Source organism: Struthio camelus, chromosome Z (genome assembly GCF_040807025.1).
Source record: "Struthio camelus isolate bStrCam1 chromosome Z, bStrCam1.hap1, whole genome shotgun sequence".
NCBI lineage: Eukaryota > Metazoa > Chordata > Aves > Struthioniformes > Struthionidae > Struthio > Struthio camelus.
In genome coordinates this window covers 26,174,761-26,187,980 of record NC_090982.1, presented here as the reverse complement: position 1 = coordinate 26,187,980, position 13,220 = coordinate 26,174,761, and the positions used below count along the sequence as shown (strand labels likewise).

The 13,220-nt window shown below is 39.4% G+C and overlaps 1 protein-coding gene across 5 annotated transcripts in view; it reads left to right on the top strand.

Annotated features, from left to right (window-relative positions):
* TRPM3 (transient receptor potential cation channel subfamily M member 3) overlaps nucleotides 1-13,220 on the top strand; it is a 475,637-nt gene that overhangs the window by 441,108 nt on the left and 21,309 nt on the right. For all 5 annotated transcript variants that reach the window (XM_068927053.1, XM_068927051.1, XM_068927052.1 and 2 more), the window contains 3 exons: nucleotides 95-223; nucleotides 2,245-2,496; nucleotides 7,798-7,972. In XM_068927053.1, the coding sequence (XP_068783154.1) occupies nucleotides 95-223; nucleotides 2,245-2,496; nucleotides 7,798-7,972 (556 nt within the window). The remainder of the gene's footprint in view (nucleotides 1-94; nucleotides 224-2,244; nucleotides 2,497-7,797; nucleotides 7,973-13,220) is intronic.

Here is a 13,220-nt window from a genome sequence, read left to right as displayed (position 1 = left end):
TTACACTGGAATTAAGAATTATCAAACAATGCCTGAGAAACAGCCCAAGCTGCATAAATGTAGTGACTATTGATATTATTTTGTTTCCTTATAGCTGGCATATATAGGCTACTTGATGCTATTCAATTACATAGTGTTAGTGAAGATGGATCGCTGGCCATCTACACAGGAATGGATTGTCATCTCGTACATTTTCACTCTGGGAATAGAGAAGATGAGAGAGGTAAAATCAACCCAACCGAGAAGGGTAGCGTGAAAAAGGAAATAAATGCTTTTTTCATTTTAATATCTGGTTTTATTATTTTTCTCCAGGTATTTTTTTATGGATGGACTTATCATAAAATCACCTTTTTTTGTGAAAAAGTAGATGGATTGTTAAAAACACAGAGTTAAAGATAATGCAAGTTTAATAGCACTCATAAGTACATGGTGGTCTTCTGACATATCTTAAAGCTTTGTCATATTCCTTGAAGTGTGGCCAGGGAACTGAAGTACATTTTAAGGGGAAGGAAAGGAGAAAGGTTATATGCAATGGACATGGAGATGGGATACCAGCCAAAAATGCCATGTTTAACTCCCCCTCCCCCAAATAAACTTCCTTCAAAATTTACAGCTGTTCTGTCTGTCCCAGCTATGCTATACAAGGTCTGTGAATAAAAACAGCCCTGATCGTCGGAAATTTACAACCATATTGAGTATTGCAGCACATTTCTAATAGGTTTTCCCCCTTTTTATCTTGAAATTTCTTGATAATTATGTCAAGTAATCGCATACATCTCCTTAAAGATGCTAAAGCATGACAAACAAGAAGAGGCTCTTTAAGGTGGCACTGTGCATGCAGTCTGTATGCAGTGTGGAGCTCTTCTGCCTTCCCCTGCCCCTCACGGTCTCACACTCCCAGCTGCTGCTGTGCCCTTTTCACTTGGCCAAATATGCATTTATTCCACATTGGCACCAGAGGCCAAATTCAGCCCTGATGTGAGTGAGTGCGATTCCCATTGACCTCAGCTGAAACATGTACCCCTGGGCTGAATTTGTTGCCATCCGTGTATGTCTTCTCGGCAGCAAATGTGCTTTTAAATGCTTTGGAGGGCTAGAGGAAAAATGATCTTGGAACAGCCGATTAGACTTCAAAGATAGATGTCAAAGACTGTGCGATAAACTCTACATTATAAATAAAAGGAACAGAGGTACTGAGAGAGAGAAAGACACTAATTGCATGGCCTATTTCACTAACCGAAAGGAAAAGGGAAAGAGAGACGGGAGCCACACGAGGGCTCTGCAGCACTGACGGAGACAAAGCGCCAATGGCTCCGTACGCGGGAGACTGCTGGCAGAAATCACGCGGGCCGTTTTTATCTAACCACTCACCCCAAATTGTGCTTTCCACAAAAGTTTATCAAGAACATTTGTGGGGATGGATTTCTAAGCGGATGTTAGAGATTGTTCATAGAAGATGAGCCTAAAATTCATTTTGAGAATGAATTATAAGAAAATTGTTAAGAATTGCACTCGTCTTTCTAAGGAATTGTATGAGTCTGCTCAAACGCTCTCAAGCTAAATATAGAAAACTAAAAACAAATAGCTTGTTAACTAGCTAAAAGCTAGGAATTATTCATAGAAATCACTTGAGGAATAGTTTCAACAGTAATTCAAGAAAACAATCAGCTCTTCCAAATGATTTTGCCAATAGAATGATGATAAATGCCTAAGGTAAGATTAATTATTTTTATGAACTGTCTTCCCAGCTGTGGAAATGAATTTCCAAAAGCAGGTCCAAGTAGTAGCTGGTCTTTTCTGGACTAAATGCTAAATCAGGATCTTTATGGTCGTTAAACGTTTCTTGGCACTTTGATACACAGTTTAAAACACGTTATAGCTTATTTAAATGTGAATTCTCTGATTAAATATACCTCCATCTTTATTCCTCCATTCCGTAATTCCAAGCAGAGTCAGACAATTTGGAAAACAAAAAGAAATTACTGCATTTCTTCTAATTTCACAAGGATTTCAGAGTACGCGAAAGACTTTTTCTTTTTTTAAGAATCTTGCGCATAGATACAGAAGATGGCTGAAATGAAAGATTTCTTAAGAAAATCGGAAAGTACATAAACTATTTATATGATAGGAGTCTGTCAGCTTTGCTTTTGGCCTGTGTGCTATATATCTGTCTACTATAGATTTACTTCAGGCTTAAATTAAGACAACTCAGCTCTTTTTCTCTCTATGTGCTGTGTCCTTCAGATATTGATGTCGGAGCCTGGGAAGCTGTTACAGAAAGTAAAAGTTTGGCTCCAGGAGTACTGGAACGTTACCGATCTCATAGCGATTCTCCTCTTCTCCGTCGGGATGGTGCTCCGTCTGCAAGATCTGCCTCTCCGGAGCGACGGCCGAGTGATATACTGTGTAAACATCATTTACTGGTATATACGGTTGTTAGACATCTTCGGAGTAAACAAGTATTTGGGACCATATGTTATGATGATTGGGAAAATGGTAAGAGAAGCTGGTGCATTCCTTCTATGTTTTGTCAGCATGTTCTTGACTCCATATCTTCGGTTTGGCCAGTGAAACAATTGCAGATTTATTTATATTTTTTTACAGATTAGCATTTTCATGTAACCTACAAATCAGAGCCTTACTGAACCAAATCCTCTGCGTAGTCCCCAGGGTTGGGGATTAGAATATCCCTCTCCTATTACCCTGCTCGTCTTTCTCTGAGATCTCTCTCTAACAGCAAAACCCTCCTACACCTCTCTGCCTCATTTGCAGTAAACATAGAGGGTGATAATTCTTAACTAGTTGCAAAGAGGGAGGTTTGTTTAGGTAACAAAAAGCGTTCAGTACCTTGAGACCATCAAAGAAAGTGTGCTATAATAGGGATGGTACGTTCAAAACTGCAACAGTCATGATTAAAACTGTGACCTTTCTGTATTTTGCCTGATGGCCACATGTTCTTTCAATGCCTTTGTCCAATTGTGTCCTTGTGAGGCTGGAAACCTATTTGCATATGTGCAGCCTCTGTCCCTCAGTCACACTATGTGTACATAATATGGCAGGGATATAAGTAGTTTACATGGAAGTAAATGCATAGAAAAGGACGGAGATGTATTTGCGGCCAGATATACAATTTTGAGTGTCTTAGCCTTTTCTCTTTACAGTTCAGGAGAACTGTTGCATTGAGTCACCACTTTGCTTGTAGGAGCTAAATAAAATGGCTGAGTTTACAGAGGTGCATGCATGTGTCCCTGGTATTTGAGTACCAGCTAGTCTCTTACCTTCACATGTGCCTAATTTACATGCTCATGTTTACATATATAGCTATCCAGCCTTTGCTGTGTAAATCATGGCTACTTCATGCATTCTGAGCTTTAAGATTTATTTTTAAAAATCAAGATGAAATTACCTTTGAGGCTGGCATTCAGTAAAAACAAGGAAACAAAATACTAAACTTTCCAAATACATATATTACCGCTGTCTGATCTGCATGTGGACAATAATCAGTAATTCCAAATAGCTTCTACACTGTGCTTGAGCTTGCCATGGTCCGTAAAGTAAAAACCCAGCCACTCCTCTTCCTCATAGTTACAGGAAAAGAGAAGGTACATGAATGCAGGGACTAGGATCCCTCCCTGATATGACAATAATCACAACAAGCCCAGTGACTCTAAGCAGGTAATGTCAAATCTCTGGAACTGAAATGCAAAATATATGTCCAGTTAGGCCCCCTATCCACCAGTGTGATCAAAGAAACTATGTCTTCTCTCTTCAGTATGCAAGGTGTCAACTCCCAGCTCATAGGTGAGAATGACACAAAAGAATAGTTTGCCCAAAACCAGAAAGAGATAGAAGGAAATCACAAAATAAAAGGACTGTTAAATGTTTACTTCCTGCAAAAAGGATTTTGATGCCTTCTTTAAAGGAAGCCAACAAGATGTTGAGGAGAGGGATTTTTGCAGAGCCCTGGAGCGCAGCAGAGAAAACACTCAGCAGTTCTCACTGTAGGTTACTGGAGAAGGACAAGAGGACAAAGGGAAGGACCAAAGACCAAAGAGAAACCACTGCGTTATCATCTGTTCCTTGCTTGTCCCACCTATGCCATGTTCCTCCAGCAGGGGATCTGGGTTGCCTTTAGGGCTTATGCAATCCATAGTCTATAAAACTTCTTTAAAAAACAACTACCTTCATATTCTGCTGTGTTTTTCCCAGGTGCCATGGACAAAAAGCTGTGATGCCAGCAAAGGCAGTCTGAAAACCAGTAATATACAAATAATGAATAATGAAATAATGAAAACCAATAATATACAAATTGGCCATGAATAAACAAAGTTCTAGTTGTTAGTGTTACAGAGGACTGACAGGAACCCAGCTTTACCAGTAGTACAAACTGTCGTATATTTTTCTCCTGGGGTCAACACAGAAAGGAAATGACTGAAAGCAACAAATAATATAATTTCCATCACTTTGGCATCCTCACATGTGTACAATGAATTAAGCCTCACTCCACTTCTGTATTCTTTGGAAAACAAATGCAGGAAAATCACTAGCCTCTGTGGGCTTGGCACCCACTCAGAGGGGGTTGAATTTAGCTACCAGAGTACTCTGAAGGTGTGGGCATCTGCTAAAGGAGGGAAGTTGTTTTATTTTATGCCTTCCTGTTATTTGATTTTCATACCTCATCCAACTTTCCATGCACTCAGCAACTCTGACACATCCATTTTGCCCACACATGGAATGCCCAGCGGGTGCGAGTTACATAAATTTGCCTCTTGCACCTGTTTTCTGGCCAGCTTATCTCCATGTGTAATGGCCACCCCATTTATATCGGCGCATGGTCATGCAGAGGCTTCCCTGGGAGTTGCACCTGCTTGCTGCAGGCTGCAATGGGCTCCCCTGTGTATTTTTGTTTAAATTACATCCTCCTTCAGCTCCTTGGGATCTGTCTTTTTGATCTGTGCTCTTGTAAGTACCATACAGCACAGTGGAGTGGATCGAGCTGATTACACGTATTTCTGCAGAGTAAGCCCGTTATAGCTACTGGGTTCTTCAACAGGCAGTCCAAAACCTCCATCTTTAATGCACTTTGTAGCCTAAACTTTTATACAGAGCTTTTACTAGGAGCAAGTTTTAGACTCTGGAGGCAAAAGACAAATCTCTCCAGTCTAAAAATGTCTAAAAGCTCTCTTGCTTCATCTGCATCAATGTTGCATCCAACAAAATTGCTGTGATAGTAAGTGTTACCTCTGGGCCCTGTGAGCAAATATTCCTGTGAAATTAAAGGAGGAGCAGGAATGGGTTTGCAAGGTTTAAAGGCAATGGACTAAAGTAAAAGTGAAGAAATGAGGAGTAAGAAGCAGAATGGCTAAGTTTACTAATATCAGCTAATTTCAGTACCACATTATGCTTATCATAATGTGCTTTCTGATCTCTGCACAAGGGTAGAATTACACCCTTTCCATTTGGGGACGGAATGAAATCCCAGTGGCAACCTAAGAGGGTCAGAAGTGTATCAGCTCCCCTCCTACACAGGAAAGTCTAATTTTTCTTAGTTTCCCTGCAATTCAAAATGAGCAATGGAGCCAGCTAGTCTATAAAACTACACTAAGACATCCCTGCTTTATCACTTTTTTACACCGGTAATTGAAGAGTTCTTTGGAATGACTGAAATGGTCATAACCTTGTTAAAATAGTGATTTTAGTTTGGCCCTGAAGACCAAAGGACCTGATATACTGCCCATTAGAGTCAGTGGAAAGGCACCCATCTCTTTCACCAATTTTCAGCCAAGCTACTGATGTTTTAGAAAGACAGCCAACTGAAAGAGTGAAAAGCTGACATACTGCTTGAATAGAGGACAACACTGAAATTTTAATTTCTTCTAACATGGGTTCAAACCTGTGTGACTCTTAATTAAAAAAGCTGGAAGCTTTTAAGAAATTACCATAACATTTAATTACCGTAAAATGCTCTTTATATTTATTTGCTTGCATGAAATGTTTTTATATTATATTGCATTATATCATATTATATATTTCTATTCAAAAGCAGTTTCATCAGAGGAGGAAAGAGGATATGGGTTTCATCTATAAGTTTTTTCTCTAAAAGCAGTAAGAACTAGAGTGTAATTATGCAGATTCCCCATTTCAGGATGCTCTCTGAGACATAATGATTTGGATTTCCTCTTCAGCCAGGTTTTCTCAAGAGATTAACACTCTGCGTAACATAGAAATGTTCATGATTTACTTGTCCATTTTTTAATGCTTTATGATATTTATTTTCCTCTCCCATCTCTCCAGGTTTTTTGTTTCTTTCTTTCTTTCCTACATTTTTGATGTACCTCAAGATTTTGATTTTCCCCTGCCTTTTTTCACCTACCCCCAGTTCCTTCCCTCCAGCTCCTCAAGACTCTCCCACTAGGGCCCTGCCCCACAGGTCTCTTTCTCTTACAGCCTCTCTCTCAGTAAGTGTAAGAACATCCTTTTCTGTTTGCTCCTCTGTGCCCCTCCCTTTTCTCCAGCAAATAGTTTCCCAGTGTTATTTTGACGTCATGTCTCAGATCCACCTGCTACGCAGGGGTCGCCTCTTCTGTCAGCTCTTGTCATGGGCAGCCCTGCTCCTAAGCTGCAGCACGCAGCCCCCAGAGCTATACAGCCATCACTTCGGGGGCACGTTGGTTGTACACCTGCCCAGCCCACACCTTGCACTGAATACAATTGAGCCAGAAAAAGAAGAGAAAAGAAATCTGTAAAGATTAAAGTTCAAAAAATTTTAGAGGTGCTCTTGGGTTGAGCATTGGCCAGAGACATAAGTTACTTCTCTAGATGAGCAAAAGTGTAACTGAAGGCCATAATAACTCAGGTGTTTAAAGGGATCTTACAAGAGACCTTACAGGACTATCATTTCTTTTACAATCATTTTGGGTATCTATGCGTATCTATGCTCGATACATTTGACATCCAAGATTTCTCCTTTGCTCTGCTCTTTTGAGGGTCTCACTCATACTGCTTGCACAGCTCCTGTTCTTATCTTCAGCCCCTCTTCAGTACCTCCTAGGACTGATGTCCCATTTTTGCAGGAACATTTGGAAGGGGTAGACATCGTTTGCAGGCACTAATTAAAGTTGTGCATATGCTAATGAGCCGTTCAACAATGGAGAAAAATAGGGCTGAGTGCCTACGTTATCTGCATTTTATTTTTTTTAAATGTGGCCTTTGTCAAACTCCCCCACTAGTCCAGCCAGTATCACAGCTTTTCTTTCTCACTGGTTACCACTGTGGTGTCCCTTATGTTGCAATAACAGACTGTTCTGCCACCCGTTATTCCTTATGTTAGATGCAGCTTCCTTCCTTTGCTTCAAGACAATGAGTGCTAGTGAATAAAATGCTCCATGTCAGCTCTTTTGTTCTGGTACAGTTGCCAATAGGTGCCAAAAAACAATACATCATCTTGTGACCTTTGCCCAGACTGGACTGTTGATGCCAGTGAACCTATACTGCTGTTCAGGCAACTGATGTGACCAGATGGTAGTCTGTATTTTCAAGCCTATTCATGGCATGGAAATTGTTCTTAAAAGCGAGACTGGGGAAAATGAAGGACACAATAATACCACTTCCCTTCCTTGAAAATGAAATGTGTTATGTGTAAAATTGAGAGTGTATTTGCAGAAGTTGTTTTTGAAAACTCTAAGGTTTACAAACTTTTTGCAGTATAGAATGATAGAAATATGGAAAAATAAATTTCTCTAATTCTTATCTCTTCTATCTCTTTCTCTCCCTCTCTTTTCCTCTCATGACTTTCAGATGATAGACATGATGTATTTTGTCATAATCATGTTGGTGGTTCTGATGAGCTTTGGCGTTGCGAGACAGGCTATTCTCTTCCCTAATGAGGAGCCTTCGTGGAAGCTGGCGAAAAACATTTTTTACATGCCTTATTGGATGATCTATGGGGAAGTGTTTGCAGACCAGATAGACCGTAAGCAAGTTTATGATTCTCATACTCCAAAGTCAGGTATCCAACTCTGATCGGATGATGTCTTACTACATCTTGTGTGTTCTCAATAAATGGCTCAGGACAGGGGACTCCTCCATCACAGAGAATGGTCACAGAAATATTTATATTGCTAATATTGGGGTACCAGTTTTAGGACATGTTTCCGACATCACTTTCCAATTATTTATCCAGAAATCTGTAACACTAAATTTACCTTGCATACAAATAACTTTCTAAATGGTTCTTTTTACCAGTTGGGTGAAGGAGATACCCTCCCAGGTATCCATGATGAGTTCTTTGGTTTTTCTGGGACATAAAAAGTCACTTCTTTTTCTTTCATCCTTTGGTTTGATTTTAGACTTAAATGCTTTTGACCCAACTTCATACTAAGTATTGGATCTAATAATAATTGGGTTAGACCTTCAGCTCCTCCACTTCATGAGGATCTAATCCATTGTGTTTTCTTTTCTCTGTAACTTGCTCACTGCCACCACCCTTTGCTAAACCATGTGATGCAATTCTTTGGGGACATTCTGTCCATTATTAGAATTTTGCTTTTTTTATTTATTGGAAGGCAAGAGCGTGCTCACGTCAGTGCAAGCACAACGAAAGCCAGTATTTCGTATACTGTCTCCTCAGGATTTATTTGGCTGGTGATCAGAAAAATGCCACTTTTCTATTTAAGTTAAACCCCCTGGTGCCACCTGGTGCATTATGCCAAAGAAGATAGGTGGTCATGCAAAATGATGCGGTACGATGAATGGAACAAACTAAGAATCACAAATAGCCTTTAACAAACCCTGACATAAAATTGATCATAATTTCTACCTACATGTGCAATGGTCTTGGCAGCATTTACAAGTGAGTAGCTCTTCCTGTGGTAGGTAGAATCTATTAAACCTAAACTTAAGCTATTCCTTTTTATCCCATGTACTGCCCTAGGAGAGGACAGTTTTTCATAATTTATCTTCTGCTTGTTCAGCACTGAAAAATTTTGAATGGAAGAAAATAAGGATTAGTTGAGACTGTTTAGGTCCAGCAGATAATAACTGTATCTGTATCACCACGAATACACACACACACACACACACACACACACACAGAAGGAGTTTCATATGGAGAGATGAATATATATCATATGATAGATATCTCAGCAGTGCATTTGTATTTTTCCCTCTTCCTGGTGTGCATAGAATCAGTACTGCGGATGCAAATAAAATCTCTTTTTTGTGATTACCTCTCCACTTTCTTCTCAGAGGCAGCATGGCATGCAAGGAAGTAAGCAATTACCTAAAAGCATAAAGCTTCTCCTTGAGTCTAGCTTTTCACCTAATCCCATATTCATTTGTTTGTTCATTTTCCTTTTCTTTTATTTTAAAAAATGCATTTCATTCCAAAGGCATAATAGTTGGCAGGGGGGTTGAAAATTCATCTTGTTCCAAAGGCATGACAGAAGGATAAAGTTTCATCCCTTTAAAGTGTAACTTCCTTCCACAAGTAGAATTCTGTCTGTCTCTCTATAAGTGGCCATTTATTGATGATGTACTACATAACTAGCACGGAGCAACAAATGTGGCAATTGGCTGAAGAAGTTCTTGGTATATTTATTTTAATCGAGTGCTGACTGTAGTTTAGAACCCTGAAACTTTAGAAATAAAAGCGTTTTTGAATGGAGCATGGCTTTTTAAGTACAAGAGGGTGACAGGCTCCACACCCTTACATAAGGATTTAAAGGTAATCTTGTGTTATTCAGATGCCCAACATTTAAGCCTTGCAAAAAGATGCAGGGTAATTTCTCTGAGGTTTAGGGAAAGCAAAATTCCTGACAGTTTCAACGCTAGCTATAAGTGCGGACATGTTGTTCTTCTGTCTGAGTCAAGGAAACCAGGAGTTGCCACAAAAGTAGTAGTGCCAAAATGAAAAGCAACACCTAGTTCTTCCTTTCTGAGAGACAGATGATGCAGAGAATTAGAATCTGCCACTCTTTCAGCACCAATTACATGCAATATGTTATGTCTGTCTGAGACTCAGTTGTCTCAAAAATGTTAGCTCTAGAATACACTGGGAGCATGAGCAAATGGTTGGAGATGTTGCTATACGATCAAAATGACCTGATTGGCACCCAGAAGGTTTTGCTAAGATACTGACATTTTTGCACTCTTTGGAAATTTACTGCCATATATTTTTCAAGTTGGTCTAAGCTAAATCAGCCACCGTATTCTTCTCAGAGTGCTACAGAGTGTTTGTACTTTCTCAGATATGATGAACACGTACTAAAAGTCATGCTAAGCCTAAACTGCAACTGAACTTCATAGCTTGGAGAGGGGTTTTGTTTGTTTGTTTGTTTGTTTGCTTGTTTGTCTAGCAAACCAGAAGGGCTTCTTTGTGGTTTTCTTTAGAGTACTGGCATTTCATATTTCTATGTTATTTGCAAGTTTGGGATCCAGCAAAAGTGCTGATCTTGGAAATGCATATACCTTTGAGCTATTCTCCCGGAGATTATCCTAGCGTGTTTGAGAAATGTACAAATAGAGTATGTAACTCTAAAATTTCTGACTTATTTTTCTTTTCTTTTCTTTCACTTTCTGTTGATTTGTGAAGCATGCCATTAAGGTTGACCAGATACAATGTCTGGATCCATCTCATCAGCTGGCAGTCTGTCCATCCAGTGGGTCTACTCTGATTTTTATCTCAACACACTGCACTGTTGAAACGCTAGCAAAATGTCTTGCTCTAAAATAATGCATGTCTTACACACTTATACTTTTTACCCATCATGCCTGTATTCATCCCATATTAAAAATTCATAAACTAACCGGATTGTGCATTAATGTACTGTCGGCATGTGATCTCACTTGCAACTCAAAAGTGGGGACAGAATTATATCCTCACTTCTGGGAGTCTGAATACATTATTCAGTGGTGTGTTTTATTATCAGTGCTGTACATAAACACTATATTCCTACAAATTCCTAACTACCAATCAATTGTAAAGGAAAACAAGCAGAGCAAATCTTTTAGAACTATGTTGAACTTTTCAGGCAAATCCCACTCAAAAAAACCAAAACCTGTTCCAAAATTGAAACTGAAAGATAGCTCCTCACAGACTGACAGTTCATCACAGCCTTGTTATCTGGAGGAGGAAGAGGGGATCCGAGTCGGGGAACTCCTGATGGTATGTGGAACTGTCTCACTTTGGGGTTGCCTTTTCTAATCCAGCTCAGCCTTATGCTGACTGATGGGATCCATGGGGCAACAGCCAGCCAGTTAAGTTGCTTCTGTGAATTTCCGACTGGACAGGTGTTCACTATCATAACATTTCTCCTTCAGTTTGCCTCACTTACTTTGGCAATATCGCTGACAACTTTAGTCAAAGAAATAAAGAATGGGGTTGTAACACAAAAAAAACTATTTTCTTTTTGCCTTACCAAGCTATCTACCTCTCCAGAATAGTATGGATATAGAGGTATATCAGAAATACTGAAGAGGGAAGGATTACTCCAGGGAGTGAGTTTGCTGGGTAAAATGTGCAGACAGATGACGTAAATGGCATCTTGAGAAATGGCAGTCACCTTTAGAAAAGCAGCATTAGACTTCACATTTCCCTGTATTTAGCATGTGAAGCAACTGAGAGTGCTGTTAGCCAACATGGGCTTGTTTTTATGGTTTGGGTTGTTTTTCAGATTTGCCTGGTGTCTCACATGTCAGATTTGCATCTGGATTTTCTTTCCAGCTGACAGTATTTCAAATGCCATCTGGAATCTGAGGATCAGTCTGTGTTGTGTTTGTTCCCTGTGCCTACTCCCTTGTTGGAAAGTCCTATATAGTTTAAGAGAAAAGTATGAGGCCCTCCTTGTCTTTCACTTACATTGCAGCAGCGCCCATTAACCAGAATGCATTTGTTCCCATTTAAGAGGAGACATAAATCAGTATGCACAAGTTTTAACTGTCTAATGAATTTAAGAGGAAAGTATAATTTTAATATAAAGGATGTATTTATTTAAACTTTTAAGTTTCTTGATTTCTTAGAATTTTTTTAAATTATAAGTTTTTAAGGCTTCTTAGTGCAAGTGAAAATTTTGTACTAAATTCTATACTGTTTTGAGATTTTGTTCTTTTTATGGCTCTATAGGACTTTTCTATAAGGGATGTCATCTGCATGGATTGTTCTGGAATTAGAGCTAACAGAGCAGCCCTGCACGAAACCAAATAAATCATACCTGTGCTCTTCTGTGTGGTTTTTTTTTCCAGCTCTGCAGCACAGACAATATTTTTAGCACAGTTAGACAAAAGCAAGGGAAAACATTTGTGCATAGCCTACACACCATTTTGAGAGTGTCTTTGGCCTGTGTCAAAGAAGGAGTCTTTACCTTCCTAGCCCTCCTCTCATCTCACATTTTGGGTTGCATTTGGCATCATAGTTTTAATAAGGGGAGGAGAAGGCAGTAAGCTTTAGGGAGAACAAGAAGATTTCATAGATTTGTGTGAAATGTGATCAAAGAACCAGTGATAGGAAAGGTATTTGAAGGATGCTTTTAATGTGGATGAGGGCAAGAAGCAATGCGTAAGGTCACAATACTATAGCTAAAGCAACTTACTTGAAGCAATGAGACCCTGTTCAATTTCCTGGATGTGTCTCTGGTGAGTAGAGCAATGGTGTGAGACTCGGGGCTTCTCAGAGTTCACTGCTTTGTCTGTCAGTGAAGAAGGGAACACCCCTAGGCAGCTCATTTAGCCGGCCTGGCAAACAATTAATACAAGGTTGTTTAGACATTTCATTAAATAATTATCAAATGCTTTCCCATCTTTTCAGTTCAATGGTGATCAAAATTGGAAGGCACCCATCTATTCATAAGCAGGATAACAAAAGCACATTTCAGATGTCCAGACTTGAATAAAAAGGATGGGTTTGTTTGTTACTTGATGCTCACGTATTGGTTTCCTTAGCTTTGTGAATTGTGATCATATGTACATGTTCAGCAGTTTCTTGTGCTTCCAAACAATTAAACCCATGTTATAAAAGTCATATTCATTTTTAAATGAGATTTTTTCATCAAAGACAAAAGGCTATTTGGTAACAGAGCTGTTAAATTATGCGCTTTCCTCTCTGTGTTATTTTCCATAACTCCTTTGGAAGGGTGTAGCTGGGGGAAGAGTCATACCACAATAATTTGCAAATGTTGTTTCCCAACCCCTCCACCCAATGCACATAAAAATGAGCAGTGCCCATG